At 34.7% G+C, this 27,801-nt stretch overlaps 3 protein-coding genes across 5 annotated transcripts; all 3 read right to left on the reverse strand.

Annotated features, from left to right (window-relative positions):
• Positions 1–6,205: 6,205 nt before the first annotated feature.
• On the reverse strand, positions 6,206–13,413 carry LOC132636713 (UDP-arabinose 4-epimerase 1-like). Of its 3 annotated transcripts, XM_060353711.1 has the most exons (10): positions 11,749–13,413; positions 10,829–10,956; positions 9,985–10,098; positions 9,641–9,748; positions 9,316–9,407; positions 8,756–8,897; positions 8,409–8,503; positions 7,614–7,743; positions 6,835–6,979; positions 6,206–6,728 (listed from the first exon to the last, which is right to left on the reverse strand). In XM_060353711.1, the coding sequence occupies exons 2-10, from the start codon at positions 10,952–10,954 to the stop codon at positions 6,511–6,513; spliced, it is 1,170 nt and encodes a 389-aa protein (XP_060209694.1). In that variant the 5' UTR covers positions 10,955–10,956; positions 11,749–13,413; the 3' UTR covers positions 6,206–6,510. The 3 variants fall into 3 exon arrangements, with proteins under 3 accessions (XP_060209694.1, XP_060209696.1, XP_060209695.1); XM_060353713.1 differs by lacking the exons at positions 9,316–9,407; positions 9,641–9,748; positions 10,829–10,956; positions 11,749–13,413 and having other exon boundaries at positions 6,208–6,728; positions 9,985–10,100; XM_060353712.1 differs by lacking the exons at positions 9,316–9,407; positions 9,641–9,748; positions 9,985–10,098; positions 10,829–10,956; positions 11,749–13,413 and adding an exon at positions 9,129–9,297 and having other exon boundaries at positions 6,209–6,728.
• A 52-nt stretch (positions 13,414–13,465) lies between these two features.
• Positions 13,466–15,892, reverse strand: LOC132636712 (pentatricopeptide repeat-containing protein At1g71420). Its single transcript, XM_060353709.1, has one exon. The coding sequence runs from the start codon at positions 15,799–15,801 to the stop codon at positions 13,471–13,473; it is 2,331 nt and encodes a 776-aa protein (XP_060209692.1). The 5' UTR covers positions 15,802–15,892; the 3' UTR covers positions 13,466–13,470.
• Positions 15,893–19,814: 3,922 nt separating this feature from the next.
• LOC132636711 (protein PAT1 homolog 2-like) lies at positions 19,815–27,584 on the reverse strand. Its single transcript, XM_060353708.1, has 5 exons — positions 27,203–27,584; positions 26,186–26,352; positions 24,678–24,722; positions 23,654–23,729; positions 19,815–23,039 (listed from the first exon to the last, which is right to left on the reverse strand). Exons 1-5 carry the CDS (start codon positions 27,261–27,263, stop codon positions 20,980–20,982), a joined length of 2,409 nt encoding a protein of 802 aa, XP_060209691.1. The 5' UTR covers positions 27,264–27,584; the 3' UTR covers positions 19,815–20,979.
• Positions 27,585–27,801: the final 217 nt, after the last annotated feature.

Here is a 27,801-nt window from a genome sequence, read left to right on the forward strand (position 1 = left end):
TTATTTATTGTGAGTTGGTTATTTGTCAGCTATAAGAGATAAACTACATGAGAAAGAATTATCCCTCTGTTTCATTTTATATGGTGGAATTCGATTGGCCGCTGAATTTGAATAATAATAAAAAAGTGGTTTTTGCACATGTCAAAAGTATCATAATACTTATGTTTTGGTCTTACACATGTCATGGCATCTTTATATGGCTACAAAAATAATGTTATTAAGGGTAAAACGAAATGCTTAAAATTAAGGAATTTTCAAAAATAAAAATGTATCATTCAATTGAGATTACAGTTAAAAAAAAAATGTCATATAAAATGAACAATTTTTCGGTGAAGAGTAACAAGCTAAGGGCCATCTTTGGAGATTTTTTCAGAACCATAGATTCATGTAAATGGTTGCCCTTTAATCAAGGGACTGTTTGCTAAGAGAAACCCACAAAGTATAACCAACTTCTTTTTATATGTTTGTCCTCAACATTTCTCTTTCATTAATCCCAATTATTTCATCTTCATCCATATGTTCTTTTACTTTTTAAATTGAAGTCCACACTTGATTTTGATATAGTTATAGACTTTCAGGGTAAAAAAGAAAGATGGCACAAATGCGAAAATCAGCTGAAAAGTTCCCAGAATATGTTCCAGACACGCAAGATGTCCATGTAAATAAAACACAAGTAAGATTCATTTTTCCATACTGCTGATTTTTAAGATTAATGCATCCACATTTTCGAAAGGCTACTTGTACATAGATATCTTTTGGATAACCTACTAGTTAAAACAATTCTTATGATGACGGTATATGTAAGTTAAACTTCTTCGGGTTTATTTTATGTAATTTTACCTTATATTTCTGAAAGAGGCTTTTCCTATGACTTTAAATTCGCCATTTCAAATCATACAATGATAACTTGTATTGTTGCGCCAAGGATCCGTTCACCTTGAACAAATGTAACTATTTCGACAGGTCATATGGATCATTTCAAGATTACAAATTCTCATTTTAAGGAGGTTTACCTGTTAATATCATTTGGGTGACCTGATACTGTAGAAATACTCTTTACACTGACAATGGATATAACTTAAACTAAGTCGGCTTTATTGTATGTAATTTTACCTTATATTTCCTAAAGAGGCTTTTTTTCTGTGACTTTAAATTCGTGATTTTCAAATCACACGGCGACAATAACTTTTACTATTGTGATTAAGATCCGTTCACTTTGAGCAACTGTAAGCATTTCCGAATCAGGTCACTTTTACCTATTATAGCAGGTCATTATATCTAATTCTCAAGATTACAGATTCACATTTTAAGAAGGCTTACTTGTAGATATCTTTTCGAGTGACCTGATAGTGTAAAATAATTCTTTACACTAACTGTGTATATAACTTAAAACTCACTCATGCAATATATCTATTGAAGAAGCCTTTTTATGTCTTTAAATTCGTGATGTTTAAATCACACGACGACGATACTCTTTCACTTTTAACTAAAATGTCAGTATTTTCTAATTATTACTTCTATTTTTCTTATAACAGGGTGGTCAGATTAATCATGATCAGCTATGTGATTACCTACATGATCAGCAGCTTCAGCCCCAAGATGGTGCCCAACTTGAAGGCAAAATTGTTGCACTTTCCTTGTCACCAAGAGCACAAGCCCCAAACCATGGCATCCACAAGTGAAATATCATTTTGTGAGGTGTCTCTATAGCTTGAAATTGTTATAAATAAAACAAAGAAAGTGAAAAGGTGAAAATATTAATCTTCACCATAGAGTTAAGTTTATTATTCAAACAAAAATACTAGGGTAATTAATTAGTCTGCGTACTGCATCCAGTTGCGCACGCAAGATTTTTGTACGAGCAGTGTCTGTCTGTTGTTACAATATGTCTACTAAATGTATTTAAGTCTAGAATTGTGGTGAATTTGATTAAGTTATTACTTTCTTATATTGATATTAACTTAGTATTGTTTTGGTGTTGGCATATTATGTGTATCCATATTAACTTTCTTGAAAAGTTATTTACATGTATATACTAGGAAAGTTTTGACGAAGCGATATGTCGATGACACTGCTAATGAAAGTATCTCCGTCACTGATCCGGTTTGGTGGTTCGAGTAATTCGAATTTGTGTCATGTAAGGCCTATTAAAAGGGAAAACACCTCCTGCCAGAATTTTTGGAAAACGCCCCTATCAGAATTTTTCATTCTCAAAATTTAAAATTGAAACCACTAATTAAAAGCAAATGGATCCTATCTATCCAGGCAAACACAAATTCATGGTGATGGCTGACTGCCTATGTATTTATTCGGTATTCTCCACAAATTTAGAATCTTGGCTTGCAACTTCATATGACTATTAATGATCAAAGCAAAAAGTTTATGAAAAAGGAGGTCAATTATTGAATACGAGAAGAGACCATCTTACACTGATGTTAGATTCTTTTTCCTTTTTTACTTTGTGTCCAGTCCAAGACTAACAAATCTAATGAAAGCATCATTTGGTTAGCGGTGGATCCCATTTGGAGGCATCAATCTATTCCAACTCTCTCTATCTGTATTTTTAACACTTTTGACTTTCGATTCTCAAAATTACTGCATCGATTAATTTAAATTTCTTGGGTAGATCCATTAAGGGCATGAGGAACCATATTATCCTGCATTCCTTAAACCTGTTCGATTGCATTCTAAGGTCTCAATTGAACAAATCGAGCAATCTCGAATTGACGTAACATGGAACCTATTAGACAAAAATTCCATAAGGAATTCATTCGAATCATATTTTTTGGATCATTACACGGTATATATAAGATTAAAATTATTTTTTTGCGTATATATAATAAATGTTGGATCACTTTCGCTCCGTGTATTAACTTCTTTACATTTTGAACTTTTTTTTAGTGAAAATTCTGGTTCTGCCACTAGGAGAGAATAATACACTTCCTACCAAAAGATTCCAACTATTTCACACGCATTTGCTGGTCTATTCCAGGTCAAGAAAAAGATAAGAAAGGGGTAGACAATAAAGGTCTGAATCATAACTTACAGAATTGGTCAATTGTATGACCCTAGTTGCCATACACCTTACTTGGCTTATTTTGAAACAACATGAAAAAAATATCAAAGGAATATACCATGTCGATCAGTAGGATGAAAAACTAGTGAACGCACTAAATAGAAGAAATTACTTTTTCTTTTTTATTAACTCTTTAAAGAAAATGTACTTCTCAAAAGGAAAATATGATGTAACTAGAGAGGGGAAGGGGGTGAATGGTAAATAAAGTGAAGGGAGAAACATTTAGGCACAAGTACATGTTGGATGTGCAAATAAATTCTCAATTAATTATGGCAACAATTAATGATGTGGCAATTAATATCATTCACAATGTTCTTAATAGCTAAAAATGCAAAAGAGCGACAAGCTCCTTGAAGCCAAAAGTAAGAAGTGAAGCGCACAATTTACCAATATATATGTATATATATAGACACACACTTTGATAATTAGATTGTAATTAAATTAACTAATTTTAGCATCTAATAATCCGAAGATCCAATTTTGAATAAATTCATTGTGACAAATGATTTTTCTTTTACCCCCGGCCCTCTCTCACCTTACACGGCATATATGTTATTCTATACAAAAACAGATGGTCAGTGTAATATACACGATTTTGTCCGAACAATGGGCTCGTCTGGTTATCAGGATTCGTACTAAAACTAATCTCGATATAAAATTCAGTATTATTTTATTCTACGTTTGATTGATGTTTTAAAAAATATATATATAAATATCGGTATAATTTTATTTCGTTCTTCGGGAATTATTTTATACCAGATCCAACAAAGAATAACTTATATCACGATTTAGCTTAACAAGGATAAAGCATTTAAAATACCATAACCGTGATTTTATCTTTTTAGATTTTATTTACTTTAGAAACAAGGGGAGAATTGTAATTTTTTATTATTATAACATGTACCAAACCAAACATTCGCCCCGAAAAAAGAACACGTGTACTAAATAATAGAGTGATTTTTTACATTTATAATGGTTGCATAACTTCACATCCATTTCTAGTTTTTTAGTCTTGTATAGCTATTCTTGTTGGAACCAATGAACTTTTTAATTTGGTTCATGTGTTTATACTTTGAAATACTATTCTTTTTAACCTTTTACCTCGCATGCATCCCTTCTAGCCCAGATTCTGACTTAAGAGTCATTTGGCCATGTTCATTTGGGAAGTAAAATGTAATACATCCGATGAAAATCAAGTGAATTGTTGAACGGCTAACGATACACACCCACAAGAATATGTAAAACAATGACTTGCCAAAATCTTACTGCAGTAATAAATCTAGCAAACTATCAAGCTATAATATGATTGTTGTCTAACATCCAATACCAATGCAACTCCTAGACACGTGCGCGGAGCCAGGTTACTATAAGGGGTTCAAAATTACACTGTATATATTAGAGTCCGGAGCCAAAATGGCTTATTTTTGCAGTCATTAGACCAAAATAGGGTGTCTTTTTTTTTTATACCATAATGGGCATTTCGTTGATTATTCAACGAAATGCCCAGCATTTACTGTTCATAGCCGCAACAATTTTTTTTTTTTTTGTTTGCAGTTCGTGAACTGCTTAACGAAATAGCAGTTTTTTTTTTTTTTTTTTTTTTTTAATTTCGTGAATAAAAACGAAAACTGATTTGTTTTGTTTTGTTTTTTTTCACATTTCGTGACACAATCAACGAAATAGGTGTTTTTTTTTTTTTTGTATTTCGTGAATAAAAAAAGAAATAGGAAATTATAATTTTTTTTTTGGGATGGTGAAGTTATATATATATATGAATGAAATAAAAAAAAATATATATAATTTCCTATTTATATATAATATATATATATATATATATATATATATATATATGAATGAAATACAAAATTATATATATATTTTTTTTTATATATAAATAGGAAATTATATATATTTTTTTTTATTTCATTCATATATATATATAACTTCACCACCCAAAAAAAAATTATAATTTCCTATTTCTTTTTTTATTAAAAAAAAAAAAACACCTATTTCGTTGATTGTGTCACGAAATGCGAAAAAAAACAAAACAAAACAAATCAGTTTTCGTTTTTATTAACGAAATTAAAAAAAAAAAAAACTGCTATTTGCAGTTCGTTAAGCAGTTCACGAACTGCAAATAGCAGTTTTTTTTTTTTTTTTTTTTTTTTTTTTGCATTTCGTTACACAATCAACGAAATAGATGTTTTTTTTTTTTTTTTTTTAATTTCGTGAATAAAAACGAAAACTGATTTGTTTTGTTTTGTTTTTTTTCGCATTTCGTGACACAATCAACGAAATAGGTGTTTTTTTTTTTTGTATTTCGTGAATAAAAAAAGAAATAGAAAATTATAATTTTTTTTTGGGGTGGTGAAGTTATATATATATATGAATGAAATAAAAAAATATATATATAATTTCCTATTTATATATAAATAAATATATATATATATATGAATGAAATAAAATATATATATATATGAAATATATATGTATGAATGAAATATATATGTATGAAATATTTTCCTATTTCGTTGGTATATAAACGAAAAAAAAAAAAATATATATATATATATATGAATGAAATAAAAAAAAAAAAAAATATATATATATATATATATATTCATCTTATTTCATTGGCATATGAATGAAATAAAAAAAATATATATATATATATATGAATGAAATAAAAAAAAAAAAAAAAATATATATATATATATATATATATATATATATATATTCATCTTATTTCATTGGTATATGAATGAAATAAAATATATATATATATATATATATATATATATATATATATACTTTATTTCATTCATATATATATATATATTTTTTTTAATATAAATAGGAAATTATATATTTTTTTTTATTTCATTCATATATATATATAACTTCACCACCCCAAAAAAAAATTATAATTTCCTATTTTTTTTTTATTCACGAAATACAAAAAAAAAAAAAAAACACCTATTTCGTTGATTGTGTCACGAAATGCGAAAAAAAAACAAAACAAAACAAATCAGTTTTCGTTTTTATTCACAAAATTTTAAAAAAAAAAAATCGTTTTTATTCACGAAATACTAAAAAAAAACTGCTATTTCGTTAAGCAGTTCACGAACTGCAAACAAAAAAAAAAAAAAAATTGTTGCGGCTATGAACAGTAAATGCTGGGCATTTCGTTGAATAATCAACGAAATGCCCATTATGGTATAAAAAAAAAACACCCTATTTTGGTCTAATGGCTGCAAAAATAAGCCATTTTGGCTCCGGACTCGTATATATGAGGTCAAAATTACCTTGTTTTTTTGTGTGTGTTTTACATTTTATATTTTGAATCCCCTTGGTGAAAATTTTGGTCCTACCACCAAGGTTAGAGGTATAAATGTTAAACAAAATAAATGAGTTCAATCTTAAACTTATCTACTCTAGTTGTAACCATTTCTGTGTGCCTTCTGCCATCTCCATGCTATTGCTAAGCTCTCTTCTAGCGTGTATCTCGCTATCCAATTCAATTCACGCCTAATTTTAGAAGGATCACTATAAACTTCAGCATAATCTCCTGGACGTCGACTGAGGTATTCAATCTTTATGTCAACTCCGGTAGCCCTTTTACAAGCTTCGACGAATTGTTTCACTGAACTACCTGTAGTAACAATAAGCATCAGAATCGGGGACAATTTTAGTATGTTAACTTTTGCGTATCCATAAATGTCGAGTGATTTTTTAACTTAGAAACAGAGGAAGCAAACCTTTTCCTGTCCCGACGTTGTAAATACCAACTTTGCTAGGTCTTGCATGCTCTAACGCTTTTACATGAGCGTCGATTAGGTCGGTCACATCGATGTAGTCTCGTATACAAGTTCCATCAGGTGTGTTGTAATCTACTCCTCTTATCTGCAGTTAATTCACCATACAGAAGAAAAGAATCCATTGGTACATATTTTAAGGACATAACAAGCTGGTAGCTTCAAAGCTATGTTGCTTAGACTTTCTGAAAATGTTGTCTCGTCTGTGTCGGATCCTTCAAAGATAACCTACTTTTGGAGTATCAGACATGTACCCATCGACATTTTTGATGAGTCCGAGCAACATAGCTTCAGAGATAACCACTATATGGAAAATGTGGTACTTTCGGTGCACTCTTAGAAGAATTTTACTTACATGCACTTGAAAGTGTCGGATCCTCCAAAAATACACTATTTCGGAGGACCAGATATGCAACCGTTGACATTTTTATGTGTCTGAGTAACATAGCTTCAAAACCGACCCCTATAAGGAAAATGTGGTGCTTTTGGTGCACTCCTAGAAGAATTTTTCTTATACAACAGACTTGAAAGTGTAAAGAATTTTTTGCACTATAAGTGTATTTTAATCACTTGTAGCAAGTAACCTGTCTTATTTTCCAGGCTATTTACGCATAGATATCTCAAGGGTGACTTGATAGTGAAAAAAAAAATTGTTTTTACAATGCCAATGTAGCGTGTGGAAGTTAAACTCATTGAAGTAACGTACACATATTACTACTAACCTTTAGCCCTGGAATTATTCCCCTGGCTGCATCAAAACAAGCACCAGATATACGACCTTGTTCGCGCAATTCTGGTGGAGGAGCTTCTCCTAATCTTCCTTCAGGGTCGGAGCCAATTACATTGAAATACCTAAATTATTTGATCGGAGACTGTGAGGTACTTGTATTAAACAATGCATACATACAACAAATATGCAGTCAAAACCTATGTTGCTCGGACTCTTCAAAACCGTCGACAGGTGCATGTCTAATCCTCCAAAATAATGCATTTTTTTAGGTTCCGACATGAGTGTGGCAACATTTTTGAAGAGCTCGGGCAACATAGGTCAAAGTAACCTCAAATCAACAAATCTAACAACTTTATCTAGCTTCAAGATATTGGAAACCAACGGCTTCTTTTTAAGAATACTGACACTCCTGGAAAAGAGTTTAAGCTCTGTGCAGTGTAAGTGTATATAGTTTTTTTAAAAACCGTCAGGCAAAATTAACCTTCAACGATATATCAGTATTGAAAAGTAGAACGAGAACCTGTTTTAACCAACTAAATTGCAATGATAACGTGAAAATTGTTTATTGTTAGTGTATGTAAGTTAAATCTCCTGGAAAAATATCGGAGATCATTAGGAGGTATTGTAGGTGCTTATGTATCTACTCTAAAGGGGGAAAATACTATACTATGATTTAGCAGTACAATTGGAACTAAAATATTCCTATCATTGATAGAAGTACTAACTCAAATGAAAATAAAATAAAATGGGAACTTCTCTACTAAAAGTATTGAAGTAAAGCACAAACCTTAATATCATGACAGCAATATCAGAAGTTTTTGAGAAGTCTAGTATGATATCTTCAGCCATTTTCTTCGCTTTGCCATACGGATTTATCGGTGCCTGTTTGTTCAAAGTTAAGTCAGTACTGCCCCCGAAAAAGTATAATCGCCAACTACAACTACAATTACCAAACAATTTTTCCACAATTACAATTACCAAAGAATTTTTCCACATATCAGCACCAACAAAAAATGGCAAAAACCGGTTCCAATTTATCATAAAGGAACACTTTGCTAATATACGTATGAGCTACTATATCTAATTCAATTTACTTTACATTGCTTAATAAGTTACTGGAATTCAGTCACTGACTTGTGGGGTTACTTCTGTAATAGGCATTTTCTCAGGCTCTCCATACGTGGCGCAGGTACTCGAATAGATTAATGTCTTTACACCATGTGTTGCCATTGCCTTAACTAGTAGCAATGTATTTGATGTAATATTGTGATAGTACCTGTAAAATACTCAGTAATGTTACTATAAGTGAAGAAGTTTCGATGACCAAAAAAAAAAAAATAATAATAATAATAAGATTTCTCATAAATTTGATCTGTCTAAATATCCAAGATGCGTGAGTTCGGAAACATGAAGTTCAAAAGAAGACTAATTTCTGACTACTGCATTGGAAAATTAATTCTTGAAATGAAATCTATGTTATTAGGAATCTCCAAAAATGTTGTCGTACCCATGTTAGATCCTCCAAAAATGCACTAACTTTGGAGGATTTGACAGGCACCTGTCGGCATTTTTAAAGAGTCCGAGGCTCCGAGCAACATGGAATGAAATCATCATTTTCAGTGTAAGTAGAAAATGCATCAAACTGAATGATTCAACAGTCTATACGAGTTCGAGCTTCAGAATTTGAGGAGTACCTAAGAGGCTCTTGTGTACTTTCACCAACATATGCAACAGCTGCAAAATGCATCACAGCATCGAATGCATTTCGTTTAAATATCTTGTTAATCTGAGGGACTAGTTAAGGAAATAGGTGGGCGGAGGTACAATATTAGCAAAATCCATTAAATATGTATAAATATTTAATTGCAAACCAGTAACTAAAAACGAGCTATGGGTTCGATGACAAGTTAAGAGCCGATAAACTTCAAATCTTGACTCCGCCTCTGAATTTGACCAATAAAGAGATGCTATAGTGAGGTAAAATGTGATAAGAAGAATAAAAAAAACTGTTAAGGATGCAGCTACTGCATCTCCTAAATCAGCATAAATAAACTGAAGTCGTCCTGGCTCAGGAAACAATTCCTGGAGAACTTTTACAGCGCCCATGTTTCCACGCGAAAGGTTGTCCTGTCATAAAAGTTCCGCCGGTTGTGCACAATTTCAAAACAAGTTCGAAACTTTGATTCGTGAAGAGGACACTGAAATGATTAAGGAGCTGATTTCTCATATTGTCCCTCAACTAATATTTATTATCTCAGAAAGTCACTTTCTTTATTGAAGGAAATTGGAATCAAGAAGAAAGGTGATTTTCTGAGTAGTTGAGTGACGATATGAAAAATCAACTCAACGATTAAGTAACGTACCACTATAGTTACACGGTATGAATCCTTTAAGAGTCGAAGGGTAGCATGAGAACCTATGAAGCCAGCACCTCCGGTAACTAAGACATGAGTTACACCAGGTTCACGTTGAGCAAACTGAAAATTTTATATGAAAAATGTCTATTAGATTCGTCGGTTATCAAAACAAAACCAAAAATCTAAGGTAAAACATATGCATAAAGAAAAAGATTGTATATTTTGAACTAGTCCTGCTTCAGCAAAATAAGATGCATCTAAAAATATTAATAGTTCACACAGCTAAAATACTTTAATGATGTTCGGCAAACAAGAATATATTGTTTTGAGATAATGTCACCTAGTAGATGACTCCAGCAGCGGAATTAGGGGGCACTAAGGGGATTCATCTGAATCCCCTTAGCGGAAAATTATACAATACATACAAGGTCAAAATTATTTTTTATGTATACATAATAGATGTTGAATCCTTTGGCTGCTTCATGTGTTTACTTTGTATTTTGAATCCCCTTGGTGAAAATCGTGGTTTCGGCACTGTATAACACCATGAGACAAATGCTCATATGATAATTCTCACAAATGAATAATCATTTTGTCAGAGAATATACTTTTTCCATGTCGGAAACATTTAAATAACCAATGTGAAACAGGTATGTCCTCTAATATCAATGTACGCAGTTAAGATACTATCCTACCTACATTTAGATTTATTGAATATATCATTAAGTAAAATAACAATGTGTTCTTTCTAACAACTTAATTGTCTAGATGAGATGGTCACACACTTCAACAAGACTTAAACTGTATAGAAATGCAATGCGTAAAATCACCAGTTAGAGTAGAATCTAACCTTCATGAAACTACTAAAACCAGGTGATGTTCTGAATATAAGGAAGCAAATTGCAGTAATGCCAGCAGCCAAGAGCAGTTTCCGAGTAATGTTGCTCCTTCTCTTGGACAACACCACAAAATCCATGCCTGAAAGTTAAAACATATAGCCGCATTTATAATACTTAATGATTTTTAGCTGAGAATTCAGTTAATATCCATTTGATTCATAAACAAATACAATTTAGGAAAGTAATGATTTATGGACATGTAGATGTGTCATTATGTGGCTATTGAACATGTACTACAAGTACTTTAAAATTCAAAAATTATTGCATTAACAGATAAACTATTTTTTCAAAGAATCCAAAGGCTATTAACGCTCAATGGATATATATTTGTGGAAAATAAAACTAAGGGAAAAGGCTCCGACTCCTAAACTCAAAACTAGCCAGAAACACCCATTTTGAGCTCATTCAGGCGGATGTTCTCGCTGATCTTGACTTTATCAATTGTCAGCTTCTATCTAATTTCCATACGGAGTCTGTCCTACGTTATACTTTGGTGTTTCATACCCTTGTCATTAGAAAATCTTCTAGTATTTTCTCTTGACCCTATCCAACCTGAAGCATAATGGAGGATAATTTTAAACCTTAGTCAAAAGTAGAGGGGTAACTTTTGGACCTTTACCACCTAGTCCGCCCTGGAGCTCATTAAAGTCAAGGGCAAATACGAGACAATTTGCTACTATTAAGGTTATGAATTACCAAGCCATAGCGAAAGGTAAAAGTAAGAAATTTCCGTAGAGGGGTAAATCTACGGAAATTTGAACCTCTCTCCCTAAAATTGACCAATAGAGAAGGCTAACAAGATTGACTCTAAATAAACCAAAAGAGATAAAAAGGAGAGAACTCATTTCATTAGTTGATTGAAAATACTTACCTTTTTACTAGAAGAAAACTCCTATTTCTCAAAACAATTGCTTTCCCATTGCAACTTCGATACACATGCTAAGTAGGGACTAGTTGGAAATCAAGTATCATTATGCAGAACTTCTCTCCCCTGCACCATGAGAAAAAAACAAATATTTGATATTGATTAGAAGTCTCCAAAAAAAATTAATTTCATAATTCATTTGTTTCATTTTATGTGGTACTGTCACTAAATTTTGTTTTATTTTTCGGAAAAGCCAAGAAAGTTTACTCGTTCAGACAAAAGGGCTGTGTTAGTTTGCGCGTCTTGAACAAGACCATTAAGAAGGCTACAGCATTATGGCAAATCCCGGTAGGCTTAGAAGAGAAGCAACATGATATCATTCTCTCTGCAGGTACCGTGTAGGAAGATGCCAAATATGACTTCCCTATATGTGATTAATAGAAATTTACAATATTTTGTAGGGCCAGGTACATATTTGCCGTATTTTGCATCTTGGAGGACGTCGCTTTGTTAAGTAACAATACTTTCCATTTGCTTCATCTTTCATCTATGGCAGCATTCCCACAAAAGGAGCACGCAACATTTAGTCACAGTACACATTCCTGAATGGAGATCAAGAAGCCTCACATCCTCCTGTGATATGAAACATCCGACAATAGCTTGGAGTGATTAAGAAAATGACAGATCAATATCCAGCACCTTGTATGCTGGAAATCTACAGGCATGAACCGAAGCTTTCATAACTTTGCGTACATGAAAATACACCTTCACTTCAGTTTCTCCATCCTGTTTTTGACCTATGAAACACAAACTTTCCTATTGTAACGCTCGAATTTAAAAGGAAAAGCCATTTGTCCTGTCTAAGGAATACAAAAGGAAACGATCAAGGAAGGAACACCACAAATTCTTGGGCATCACAACTAGTTGGTCAACTTGAGAGTCGAAACAGTAGGAGAGTTCCTCATTGAAGAGATGAAATACCACTCCTGATCCATGGGGGACTCATGAGGTCCATATACTCACCCGAAATTCCAGATCCTCCAAATCAGCATCGGGTATCAGCCAATAGGCTATCATGTCATCATCACTCCAACCATGTACCATATCCAATCCGACCTCTACAGACCATTCCTTGTGTCTCATCAATCATATGCCAATAATATCATGAATGTATGAAATGGATAAACATATGGTCTTATTCGAATCAATCTCTTTACATGAAAAGACGTGTCAGTAGATCTGGAACAGGTCACTGGAAGTTCAAATTATGAAGAGGAACACTGCTGTAGTCCCTATACAAAGACCATAAACTGTCTTAAGTAGATTCTGGATGTTCCTTTTCCAAGTGCAGGATATGCAGATTATATTTCATCCTGCTGTGAAGTCTCTGACAATCCTTTTTTTCCTGGTAAGGACAAGTCTCTGAAAATCATATGAAAATAAACAAATGCAAGTCGCAGTGCATCACAGTTACCTGTTAGCTGAACCAGATCTATCACATTTTTTGATGTCAGCCCATCCTCTTCAAAAATCTTCTACCCTCTTTCTTCATAACTACACTGTGATAGAAAGGATACACAGATACACTCACCCTTGATTCTCCTAATCCTGCCTCTTTCAATTCATGTGTGATACAATCTTTGACACGCTGATTCACTTAGACAGGTTCATGAGAAAACCAAAGAAAGTACCTGGACATGAAGCAGGTAGAAGTTAGTTGTCTTGAGTCTACCAATAATCATTGCAAGAGCAGGCCCCATTCTTAAAATGATGGAAACGGTTTGAATCTCTCACAACAATCTCCCTCTCTATTAGCTTTGATGATAACTTCATAAAGTTGTGGCAGTCCAAACAAATACGGATGTTCTTTATAATCTTAATGGCACAGCAGCTGGAAGGAGATCTACTAGCATCTAGTAAAGCATATATCAGTGCAAGCTTCTCACTGTGATAATATAATTGCTCTTCTTTCTGTTCTTCTTCAATGTCATGTAAAGATGAAGTTATCTCGGGAATGTAACCAATATGTTTCAGTTCTTTCACAAAGTCCTCCAGCTTAGTATATATAGCTTTCCTGTCTGGATGTTGCAGGCCTCCAGAAGCAAACTCATGCACCAATCCCCCAACTTCTGTCCAGCTCAATCCGGGCTGCTTCGTAACACCAAGCCTTCTCATTTGCTTCCTAAGATGACCTGCTTCATCGAAGCTATGGGCTGAGCAGTACACATTTGACATGAGTACATATCCTAATGAATTTCCTGGATCTAAATCCTTCAACCTAGATGCAGCTATTTGGGCCAGCCCAGATTCACGATGTTTGCGGCATGCTCCAAGAAATGCACTCCACACCACATAATCTGGTTGCATCGGCATTTCTTTTATTATTTTCTCCGCTTGAAAAATATGACCTGCTCGGCCAACAATATCAACTATACATGCATAATGATCGAGTTGAGGAACAATACCGTGTTTTTCAAACATAGAATCGAAAATTTGAATCCCTTCTTCCACCATTCCAGCATGGCTGCAAGCTGAGAGCAGAGCAACAAAAGTGGTCGCATCAGGTTTCACATCCATTTTACCAAAAAGACCCAATGCTTCATTTGCTTTGCCATGCAATGCATAAGCCTTCAACATCGAATTCCATGACACAATATCTCTATATCTCATCTCCTTGAAAACCTGGTTGGCCTGAGATATTGAGCCACACCTTGCATATGCATGAATTAATGCATTTCCAAGCACTACAGCATCCACAAAACCAGATTTAATCACTTCACAGTGCACCATCAAGGCATTTCTATCTGTCACGAGTCCTGCACAAGCTTTCAGTGCAATAGAAAAAGCATAACTATCTAGACTTAACCCCTCCCGGTGCAACTGACCAAAAAGGAGAATAGCTTTCTCAGGATCTCTTTCTGAAAACGCCACAATTATTTCAGTCCACAACACGAGATCTTGACATCCATTTGTTTCCAGAAATAATTTATAACAATCACTAACCTCTCCTCGAAGAATTGAATAAGCTTTCACCAAAGCAGTAACAATCCCAACATCTAGTATAAGCCCGGTTTTCACAGTAACACAATGCAACTGGAAGCAACTTTGAAGACCCCAGGAAAAATCAATTTCATCCATTCCTAAGAGAGAACAAAGTACACTGACAAGAGTGGCACAATCAAACCCCAAACCATCACGATGCATTACGGAGAAAAACCTCATCGCCTTATCACCTTGTCCACACATTTGAAACAATGCTATTATCGTATTCCACGAAACAAGATTATGGAATTCCATATCATTGAAAACCTTCCAAGCCTCACTATGGTTACCACCCATTGAACTATTTCTCGAGTACATTGCAATCAAAGCATTACCCACATAAACACACGTATCAAAACCTGTTTTAATCGCAAGTGCATGCACTTGCTTACCACGCGATCCATCACACACAGAAAGAACACTAGCATAAGAAAAATCATTAGGCCTACAATGATCTAACATGTTGGAAAACAAGCGAAAACATCGATCAATCTTTCCATATTGAGCGTAGCCCGAAATAAGAGAAGTCCAAGAAACAACGTTTCTTTCAGGCATTTCATCAAACAGATGATGAGCACATTCAAGATCACCACATTTCGCGTACATGTTAACAAGATGATTAATCGCGTAAAGTTCTTTAGTTGTCTGTCTACCTCCCAAAGTAGGGGTAAAGTCTATGTACACATAACTATCCCCAGACACCACTTTATGGGATTTTACTGGATATGCTGTTGTTGCTGTAATTACGTCATGGGAAAGCATGTGGTGGTGGAGTTTTTTGCCAATATCGAGGCGATTGAGGCGAGCACACGCGTGGAATAGCGTGGCGTATGTTTGTGAAGAAAGAGGTGTTGGAATAGCGAAGAAAGAAGAGAGGAGTTGTTCTAAGTGATGGTGTGTGGGATGCACGCGCAGCCTTTGGAGGGAAAAATTGAATTCGAAAGGGGTGGGATGATTAACGGTTGTGAATAGTCGAAGGAAGGAATTGATGGTTGGGATTTGTTTGCGGTGTAACATTATTCCTTTAGGTTGATGAGAAAATGTGGTCTTCTAGTCTAGGTTTTAAAAATATGGAACTTATACTGTCACTAATTGAGAAAATACTCAAAATACCCCCAACGTTTAACCAAAATTTCAACTACACACCTAACCTTTGCGGGGTCCTATTACCCTGGACAATTTTTTTCAGCATCAAAATGCCCCTTTTTTTGCTGATGTGGCAGTCCAATCTGCCAACCCCCAAATATTAAATGGCGATTGTCCACACGCGCCTAGCCCACGTGCCACGTGTTTAATTTCGCCCCATTTTTTATTAATTTCCCCCCTTCCTCCATCCATCTACTCTTCTTCAAAAAAAAAAAAATCTCTCAATTTTCCATACTCCATTTTTAGTAAGAATCCGAAAACTCATACCCAATTTTCCTTCATTTTCATCAACATTATCATCATCATCATCATCTTCATTAGGAGTTGAAAAAAAAAATCACATCAACTTCCTCAAATCTAATCCAAACAAACCCAAATATGAAAGGAAGCTTCCTAACACCAAATAGAACAAAGTTCATCCATTAATCTGATCAAACAATCAAGAATTTAAAGAAACTCATTTGGTGTTCTTCATAGCTTTCTCCAATTCCTAGCAATGGAGTTTAATTTTCTCCCCAAATCAACTCAAAGAATTAGTGCTTAAACAACTCCAACCAAGCAACAAGTAGCAACTCCAAACAAGCAACTTCCAATCAGATTTTCTTTAACAAGATTAGATTTTTCAACCTTGTTTTTTTTTCTTCAGATTTTTCGTTTTTTTTTTTCTTCAGATTTTCGTTTTTTGTTTAACAAGATTAGATTTTCGTGGGGGTATTCTTTTTTATGTTTTATGAATTTATAATGGATATTATTTTGACAAAAAAAAATGAAGATGGGTATTAAATAGGGTGAAGAAGAAGATGAAGTAGCCTAAAAATGGAGGGAGTTCAAAATTAATCTATGTGGCATCTATGTGGCAGCTGAGTTGGCGCTCCAAAACACGTCAGATGCTGTTTTTTAAAGGTTGTCACGCGCCACTGGCGGTGCATTCACGCTCTTGTCCACATCAGCAAAAAAGGGGTATTTTGATACTGAAAAAATTTGTCCAGGGGGTAATAGAACCCCCGCAAAGGTTAGGTGTGTAGTTGGGATTTTGGTCAAACGTTGGGGGGTATTTTGAGTATTTTCTCGTCACTAATTAGATAATACTAAAAGAGATTTCTCTTTGACCAAGAGGTGTATCCAGCTAGTTTAGGGTTCAATTGAACTCCGGAATTTTTTGATTGCGTAGCATAAATTTATGTATAAAAAATTATTAAAAGAGTAATAAATACTCACTCTATTTCAATTTTTGTCTTACGTTTTTCTTTTTTGGTCTGTCCCAAAAAAAAATATACATTTCTTTGTTTAGAAATAATTTAACTTAAAACTTACTTTTTTATCCTTAATAAAATGATTTACTGCCACACAAATATCTATGACTTGTTTTAAACCACAAGTTTCAAAAGCCTTTATTTTTTTCTTAAATTTTGATACCCAGTTAAACTATATCACAGAAATTGGGACGGAAGGAGTAGTAGATATGAACCTATAACTTTAAAAATTTAGTAATGAGTTCAATGCTAAGAATCTTAAGATTAAACTCATAGGGCTCGTTTGGTAAGAGGAATAAGGGATAAATAATCCCATGATTAAATTTGAGATGAGTTTATCCCATGTTTGGTTGGGATAAAATCATGGTATGGGATTAGTTACCACAGGATTATAGTGTTATTTTATCATGTGGAGGGTGGAATAACTAATTCCAGAATTCCCAACCAAACGACCTCATAGAGTTTAAATCTTAAATCTGCCTCCGTTAACTATCATGTTTTTCAAGTATTTGTTATATACTTATATACTTTAAATTATCAATTTCTGTGACTTATTTTATCTTATAATATGTAGTTTCAAATATGTAAAACTTTGTTCCAGAGAACTTACAAAATCTCTTTCCAAATTCACACAAAATATTAAATAATCTAGCCCTTGTACCTTACCTGTCAAGTAGGATGGAATGGATGGAGTAGTACTAACAACAAAAACAATTGAAAAAATCACTAAAAGAAAGTGGAATATTGGTATAGTGTACATAACTAACTCTAACTAGTTTGAGATAGAGAACTAGTTGATTCAAGACAGATATATCATTTACAGTACTGGTTCAGCAAAATCTAGTAATTTTGATTTTTGGTTCAAACTCTTTTTGTCTTAAAAATTCATTTAATTCAAATAAATTATAACTTTAGAATCCAGTAACTCCAAAGGACTAGAATCTAAAACTCATAAATTTTAAATTTTGAATCTACATCTTTCAACGGAAAGAAAAAAGAATATTAAATCTATAGCCCCAAATGAGCACCACAACAAATTATGGCCCTTGTATGCACAAATGCCATGCAAAAAGAAAAGTTGACAATCAACCAAAACAAAATCATGAAATAAAGCCAAATGATCCAATAACTTCAATAAAGAACAAAGAAGCTTTACCTTGGTAGAAGATGAAAGGTACAAACGGAAATGCAAAGAAAGAGGAAGGAATGATAAACAAGAGAGAAGTGATTCAATAAATGTATAAAATATAAATTAAAGACAGCAAGAAAAGAAAAAGGAAGAGGAGTAAAAACAAGTTAAATAAGAAAGTGAAGATTCATAAATATGAGAATATGGTGCAAAAGTAGATCTAAGCCTCAAAACAAGGGGATATTAATTATTTTAGAACATAAACTGAAATAATGAAGTCCTGGTCTTCTGGGAATTGAAGAGGGGAATGTCATAATAAAAGTCTTATTTATTGTTTTATTATTACAGTTGACATAAAATGAGGAAGGATTTTTTTGTTGGTCTCTTGTTTGTTGAACTTATTGAGACACTTCTACTTTTAAGATTTATCTTATATCCATTGGTAATATAATGTAGATGAATATTGCTTACATAATTAGCGCAATTTAACACATTGTAGAAGGTTACTTGTCTATTTGTCTTATTTTTCAAGTTACTAATGCTACTGACTATGAGTATTGCCTTTAATTATCTTTAAATTGATATAATAGAGTAAAACCACATTTAAACTGTCAATTTATAGCATAGTAAACCCTTCTTTTTAATTGTTTAATTGTTCATTTTCTTGTCTTTTATTATTTTAACTTTGAAATCTATGTATCTTCGTATGCAACTGGAAAATATCATAGGCAAAAATAACTCATTGAAATTCCTCTTTAATAAATTTCGTATCTCCTTGTTATTCTAAAATAGTTCACTTTGTGTTTCTTTCAAATGTTCTACTTAAACATGGAATGTTTGAAAGCTCCAAGGGGGTCAATGTTCATAAATCTACTCTGTTGTCTCTTCTTATTGGTATTGTTAAGTGTCAAGTCCCTCCTCTTTTTAATCTTCCTTGTTTCTCTTTGAACTATCACCTCCTTTTGTGTTGATCAGAACTCGGTACTCTTCGGTTGAGCATCGGTTGAATTCAATCTAACTTCTAAAACGGAAGTGAGCACAAACGAGAGGACCCCACTTTCGCGCATTCCTCTTTCGAGGAGCAGAACACCAGAGATGCACATCATGTTATCAGGTTGGATATGTGATGAACTTACCAACAAATCATTTTGAACGATTCTTTGTAGTCATAGATATGAGGTTAACCCTTCTCTGATATTAAAATGTTCAGATATCATAATGGCATGATGAACTTCTGGTGCTAAGAGGACCTAAATTATATAAGATTGGAATAGTGAGTATTCATAGAGTCAGACCACTAACATGAATTGAACAGTGAGTACTCAGAGAGTCGACCACAACTGCCTGGAATTGAAACCTAATTGTTGCATTCACGAAGCCTATTGTATCACATAAACTATTCTTGGGAAAAATCCGGGATTCAAAATTTATGGAATCAAGTAAAAGCTAGGAGATACAATTAAGTATTGGCTAAGGACAATACCTTGGTTCAAAAAGATTCAGAATAGAACTCCTCAAGCCAAGATCAAATTGCAAACTAATTTAGAGAAAGTATCACACTTAAGATGGCAAAAGTTTTAGTCAAAGTACTCTTTAGCCATCATACATTGTGGCTAATCTATATAGTTCTGATATACAAAGAAAAAGGCCCTGTCTTTCACATGCTGTGTACCGTCGAATAGATATGAAGTACAAAGAAGCAAAACTACAGAAACTATGCTCTAACATACATAAATTATCAACTTTAATTGGCTGGGAAAAAATTCAGCACTTGCATCAAACGAAACGTGCCCTATCGCAGCCTTGCCACTGAACTAGCACTAGCACTGATAATGACATTCAGTCGCATACAGTGACAAAGTGACTATAACACAGAATCAACAGCCCGTCTCGTACTGCGACAAACTGAAGACATAGGGCACCTGCCAACACTGGTAAAAACTATAATGTTGTTGGCATACCTGAACCACTGACAGGGACGGCATATTTCAAACAACTTTGTAAACAATATGGGGAAATGTTATTCAGTAAAATAATAGTCAATGCATAAGAGCATGTAATATTAATATTACAGTTTTCATCCATGTAAGTTTCAAGTCTAGCAAATGTATCCTACCAAACCTGCAGAGTTGAACCATTATGTCCTATGAGCCAGCAACGTCACTTCGGGTGAACCCCTTCTTCCCCGAAAAAGAAAGGGGAGATAGCCAAGTCGAAGTGCTCCCTAAACTCTCCATAAATGGCCTGTACATCCTATCTTTTCCAGCTTTAATCCAAGTTTACAGAAAGAGCATTAAAAAATAAGCTCTTTGGACGAGAAACACTAGGAGTGACCAATAACCCCGTCACTTTCTGACATTATACACAGTTACGTAAGATGAGACTTGTCACAAAAGAGAAAGGAAAAAGGGAAAGAACCAAACTTTTACTTCAAAAAAGATGAAGAAAAGTTGAAAAGAGGTACGAACAAAAACATGGAAAGAGAAGGTAGGAAAGGAAAAAGATGGAAACACACATCATATTAAAAAAAAAAAAAAAGAGAGGACAAGTTGGAAGAGGAAGAGGAGATTTAGGCATTAAAATGACGCCCAACATACCCTTGCTTCTAGCCTTCGACATTGGTCATCATGATAATTATTTGCAATTATGACCATCTTACCGTTTCCACTAACAGCTTACAGATTCAGGATTTATCTGTCCACTGCTTTCACCATGAGCATTGTATCCAGTTACAGGCATGGACCTCTGAGCAAAATTCATCAACAGCTTCCTTTGGTGCTCATTTGTGTGCGGGAGACTAGCACGTAAAAGTTCGACTGGCATTTCTCTGCTTACAGCTCTTGCAGCTTCTGAACCAATCATTTCTGTGTTTGACTTTGATTGCATTATGGAGTCATATTTACTCAGACAATACTTGGTGAGTAAACCAAAAAAGGCATCAAAAGATGCCTGCCAAAGGGCAGGATTAGGCATGCTGAAGCTGGTAACAGCCTGAGGATCAGTTAAGAGATAGGTTGCCCTTTCAAGAACAGATTTAAGAATAACAGAGGCTCCATCTCCAGCAGGGCTTCCAAGAGGACGAAGAGGTGGCTGCTCTGAGGAACAAACAACGGCAGCTAAACAAGCACTAAGCAAATTAAGGTCCATGCCACTTGTACATGCAGAGACTGTTTTTGCAAGACTAGTGATTGTCTCACCGGCTTCTGGATCAGGTGGAAGGCCACCAAATAAAAACCTTAAATGGCGAAAAATTGCCATGCAAACTATTCTTGCAAGCTCGCCACCAGGTACAAGAAGCTGAAGATACCTTGAAATGAGCTTCCGGCCTTTTGGAAGAGACACCAACCATAAGAACACAATGTCATCTTTAGGGGTCAGCCCAACTGAACCGCCACTTTTTGCAAGCGGGTCAACAAGCTGAAGTGAGGCAGCCATGCCTTCCAACAGAACCTGTCTCTTCCGCCTCAGCTGGACACCACCATCTTGCGGCTGACTAAACTGAAGTAGCCTATCAATGTCATCAACCTCAAGGAGAAGATAGAAACCATCCTCTATTGTAATTCTAGCAGCAAGCATTGGTTCCTGCTCCAAAGGTTTCTCAGACATCTTCTGATCACCACTGCCATTACATACAAATCCTGGTGGATCATATTCAAGAAGAGGACGAGGCCTGCGGATGGACGAAAATGAAATCTGCCCCTTAGCATCAACATGGAGGTGAGGCTGTAAGTCTGTACTATTATTACGTGATCGTGAAGGTTGCTCCTTGTTTGGACAAAAACGATGTTTTGACCTACACTCAGCTGCTTTCTTTGCAAGGCGAGCTTGGTGATAATAGTCGTCTGCATATGGATCATTGCCATGTGATGCAGGATGCTGCATTTTCAGGATGCTCTCTATTTCATCACCAGTCATGTACTTAGATCTGAACTTGGGAACATTATTCTCACTTTTTTGGCTACCGACTTCAGAGCCTAGTTTAGAGAAGCGCACATTCTGTCTACCTTTATGTGACGACTTGGATTTTGAATCTCTAAAATCAGCATGCTTACCCAGATGGGCAGGTGAAGGAAAGGAATTAAACTGGGAAGGCAGTGCAGAAAAATGAGCTAAAGATGGTTGAACTGAATGATGCAATCTTTGCTGCTGCAGCTGCCGGTGGGACATTAACAGAGGGGACAATAAACCATTCTGTGGAAACTGATGTGGAGATATACTATTTAAGAGTCTAGAATAATCCCCATGACTGAGACTCGCATGACTATTCCAGTGGTTTTGCAGCCGGGTATCGAGAGAAAGACCAGGAGGTGACCACTGTGGTATGTTTCCACCGTACTGGGGCCCATGAGACAAACCTGCTAAATGGATATTAGGATTTGATAAAGTGGATAGATTGGATGTTGAATAGGGAGACTGAGATGGCATGCTTTGATGATGTGACAGGCTGTATGGTAAGGCTTGTTGAGATCTGCCAGTCGGAGGAGGGAGAGAAGTGAAAGATGACTTTGGCACTAAAATGGGTTCGCTTGAAAAGCGCTGAAGTTGTTGTTGTTGCTCGGGATATGAGGATGTTCTATACAACGGTTTTGACTCTGACAGATGTGCAGGAGAGAAATGAGTCTGTGAAGACCATCTTTTGCTCTCCTGGTAACATTCAGTGTCAGACAAATACTGATCAAAACAATCAGGAAAATCAGTTTCCCTTGCCCATTCAGCTGCCGATGAACCTGCAAACAACTTCTGTTAATCAAAGAGCTACATCGAAACTCATCATAAGAATGACAATCATTAACCATAGATCTATTCTGGCATACGATACAAAGGCAAATCCGATTTTCTCTAGATAGAGTCTCATAGATTTCCTGTAATAAAGACGAAAGATGGTAGGGAGATGATTTCAGCACAAGTCAATAACTTTTTGTATTCTCCCACTTAATGCACAACACAACCAATTGATAAAAACAAAGCTGAGACATAACCACATGTCACACACATATGAAGAGAAAGGGAGTACAAATGTGTAGAAGTCCTAAACTTGGATCCTATGACATTTCGTTATACACAAGTTGCCGATGTAAAATAACAAACAAGACAAAAAAAGAGAAACTTTAAAGACAAAAGAAAGAGAAACTTCATGGTATTTCAGTGGCCCAATATGCAGGGACTCATATAGAACAGTTACGGAAATATGATTTTCATTACAAAGAAGCATCAGATATAATTAACAAGAAAATTCACAGTGAATACTGAATATCATTCAGCCATTAGTCCAAGAGATTCTTTTAACATAAAATAGTAATATCAGAAACTGACACAAAGATGAATCCAGAGGTGCACTTACTTTCCCTTGAGAAAGATCCGGATCCGCGATCTCCAATAATTCCCGGATGCCTAGGTCCTGCGACATTTCTGTTCAACTAGACAAAAGAAAAAGAATCATGTAAGCTTCAAAAAGAATATATTAGGGCACACCTATAACATACTCGACTTTGCAATGTGCAGAAACGATCGGAAGGTAAATCCAAGACGCACGCCATGCAAAACCAGAATCTTCGAATTTTAAGATATTAATGATCAAATCAAGTACTTTTGAAATAGACTTTCACTTTAGTAGTTGCAAGTTTATTAATGCTTGAAAATCATTGTTTCTCTTCCCCTCCACCTGAAGTTCAAATTTTTGAAACCATCAATCATTAGCCCCTCCAAAGACAGGATACTAATCAGATTGATTGTGCAGAATATTTTCTTATTTCTTTAGAGAAGATGCTACAATAAAATTCACAAGCCACAGTTCCAACACCCTTACTAGTTAGTAGTACGTAGTTTGGATTGCAAACAAGTTATACTGGGATATAATGTGAGGATTATATATGGTGATTGAATAATGCTTTTTTCTGATAGATGTTTGGTTCATTGGATTAAATGTGGGATGTAATAAAAACATGTGTTTACAATAGATACACTAGGATAAACTTTTGTTTTCAATTTTAACATTGGCCTTCTTAAACGACCGGAAAAGAGTTTTGAAGAAGGGGGTCTTTGCCATTTGGTAGTCTTATTCCAGGATTAGCTAGATTGTTCTTCCACAGTGAATGTGGCATAAAAATAATACCAAAATTTGTAGTATAAGACAATCCCGGGATTACTTATACCAGAATAGAAAATCTCAACCATAGGATAAAGTAATCCCACATGTTATCCCGGATTGTTATCATTATCCCTGATACCAAACGACCCCTTAAAGATCAAAAATTACATAAAAGCTAACCTGATTTCGTTTGGAATCAAGAAGAGATAAAAGTTAAAATAGCATAACCAGGTATTATAATGAACACCGCCAATTAAAAAGGTACACCGAATCGGACCTTTGAAAATATAGTAGCCAGATCATCTACGTCAGAAGCTGATCCCTGAAAATAAGGCAGTATATTAGTATAGGCAAGCAAAAGAGGTATAACTACAAAAAGAAGTATAATAGATCAGCAGTTTATCGGAGTAACAAAAGAACATAGCATACTCAACACCACCAAGAGCACAAATTCACAAGAGATGGCACCAAAAATTTTCAGGGATCAGACATAAGCTAAAAGCATTAAATGAGAGTGATATGAAACTCCCAAGCCAGAAGAGAAGCAAGTGGGTCAAAAGAAAACAATAAGTACTCCAAATATAAAACTATTAATTGGCATTGAGACAGCAGACTCTCCAGCTATAATAAGATAAACATATTGATAAAATCCCCAAACCAACTAAAAAGAAAAGGGAAACTTGCACTCTTTTCCCTCAAGTTTGAGCTAAACACCAATCTCAAAACTTGTACTAGCACTCGGCATATTCAGCCTAAATTTAGTTCTTCATGGGTACTGAAACCTAATCAGAGTGAAGCTAAAAACCCCATGTCTTCTGCCCCATTTTGCTGTTTTCCTTCGTACCACTTTCCAAAACCAGCACGAAACACCCCCCCCCCCCCCCCTCAAAAAAAAAAACCACAACACACAAATTAACCTCTTAGATCAATGGTGAAAGGAATGACTGTAGTGGGCTCGTGATGGTAGAGTAGGTGGGGAGGGCTTTAGGACCCTCAGGTGAGAAAGCAAGAAAAGAAGAGGGCAGAGGACAACCGAATGATAAAATTTCCATTTTGTTTTGCTAACGGTAGTGTTGGGACCAGCTTGCACACACCTCGACTATTTCCACGGGGTACCTGCTACCTCTCACCAGCACAGGTACCAGGTAACTCTCTCTGCCAAAGCTTGGACCAATGGGAAGAAATCACCTACTTCTTTTTGTCTCCGTTGTGCTGGCATTAGAACTTGAGACCTCATTCTCAACCCACTTCATTGACTACTAGGCCACATCCTTGGGTGCCCATTTTTCTTTTTATTGATTCACTAGTAGGAAACTAAAGAAGCTCATCTCACATAAAATTGGAAGTAAAATGCATTGACCACAAAAGTGAAAAAGAAACAAGGATTGGAAAATGAAGTAGCAAAACCTAGGACGAATTTATTCCTAATTCCTCCTAGTGCAATATATGTTGCCAATTCCATAGGCTACATATGGTTTCTACCAAAAGAAAAAGAGGACAATATCAATGTTTCAGTACCACAGATGGTTTCACAACCTAACGACAGGTTCTCATAACATGAACAGCCCCTAATTAATATGACTAAAGAAGAAAATGAGTTCAGCATTAGTATTTTCCTTAATAGAATGTGTAGATGCCATGTTCCTTTCCTTTTTTTCTCTTTATATAAAGATAGAGAACGAATGTCCAAGAATGGCTACATGATCACACTTATGATTAAAAACCAAACCATCATTCGGCAGGCATTTCATTTCAAATCCAAAGTAGAGTAACAAAAGAATGTACCTCATCTTTTTCAAACAAATGGTACTCATGTGTATCATCATCACCAAGTCCACCATCCACCACGGGAACAAAACTGTTTCCTTCTTCCTCTAGACCCCCCAATTCAACTTCCTCTCCTGTTTCTCGTCCAAAAAATGCATACTGTGATGCATCGAAGAGTGCACCATCTGCATAACCAAACGAAAAAAAAAAAAAAAAATCAACATTTATACACCGTATGCACATTCAAAAAGAAGCGCAATTTTTTTCTTTTACCACGCTAATTACAAAAGTAATACAGGGAAATCCATATAGAATCAAACAGTAAATTAAAATGAAATTCAAGCAGCCGCGCATCAAGCCATAAAAGATAAACAACATGACAACAATAGCAACTACGCCTTTATATCAAATTAATCGGTGTTCCTATCTAAATCTTTTATATCCATTCCGCTCGTCCCCTCAAATTTCAACCAAAAATGCACTATCGTATAACCGAATGAAAAAGTTAAAACTCATACACCATTTGCACATCAAAAAACAAGCACTATTTTCCCATTAATTCCATACTACATAAGTAACACAGAGAAACCTAAATTGAATCAAACAGTAAATTTAGTGAAACAACTACGCCTTAATCTCAAATTAATCGAATCATCTATACACATTCAGCTCATTCCACCAAATTTCAACCCAAAAAAAAAAAAACACACACACACACACAATTTTTTTTAAACAAAAAAAAAAAACTTAACGAGTCGGGTACCTTAATAGTCGAATCCCACATAGAATTTTGGGTGTCTTGTGAAAGATCTATTCGTATATGTAACTCAAATAACTTAATTTTTATGTTTTTTTAGTTTTTACACTATGAATTGAAATCAACAAAGTAACAAAAGCAACAATTAACTAGACAATTATAATAAATAAAGGCCTAGAGTTGTAGTTATTATTATTACCTAGGTACTAAATCAATGGGTAATACCTAAATTAGCCAATTTTAAAAAAAAAAAATTAAAAGAATTGCAGTGAGCTGACCTGAGATAGAGCTGGAAGAATTGGACAAATCCATGGAACTTTTACCATCAGATCTATCCATAATTAATTTACAAAATCATACAGAAAATTTGGAAAAAAAAAATTATTAAACCTAACCATATGTGGGAAAAAATCGAATTAAAAAAACCCCTTTTTTTTTGCTATAAAAAAAAAATGAAGTTTTTAGGGTTTTCAAAGAGAAAGAGAGATAGCGTGAAGATATATATGAATATAAGGTGTTTGATAAAATGTGTGTTTGACGATTTGAGGAAGTGATGGGATTTGTAGTATAAGATAGAATTAGAAGAAGAAGAAGAAGAAAGAGACGGGAGACTTCATTTTGTTACACCGAAGAAGAGATATAGATGACACATTAGGTCTAACTATTTTGGTTATTATTATGGCTAAGACAAAATGTGGACTTTGTGCCGAATTTAGTAGGTCGTTTGGCAATGAAAATAAATATCAAATTAAAGAAGAATATTTTGTTGTTTGAATATAATGAAAGTGATTATATAAAGTGGAAAAAAAAAAGTGAAAAAAAGTGAAAAATTCTCGTGGTCAAACGGGCCCTTAAACTCGAGTCCGTCAAACTTAAG

Source organism: Lycium barbarum, chromosome 4 (assembly GCF_019175385.1).
Source record: "Lycium barbarum isolate Lr01 chromosome 4, ASM1917538v2, whole genome shotgun sequence".
Lineage (NCBI taxonomy): Eukaryota > Viridiplantae > Streptophyta > Magnoliopsida > Solanales > Solanaceae > Lycium > Lycium barbarum.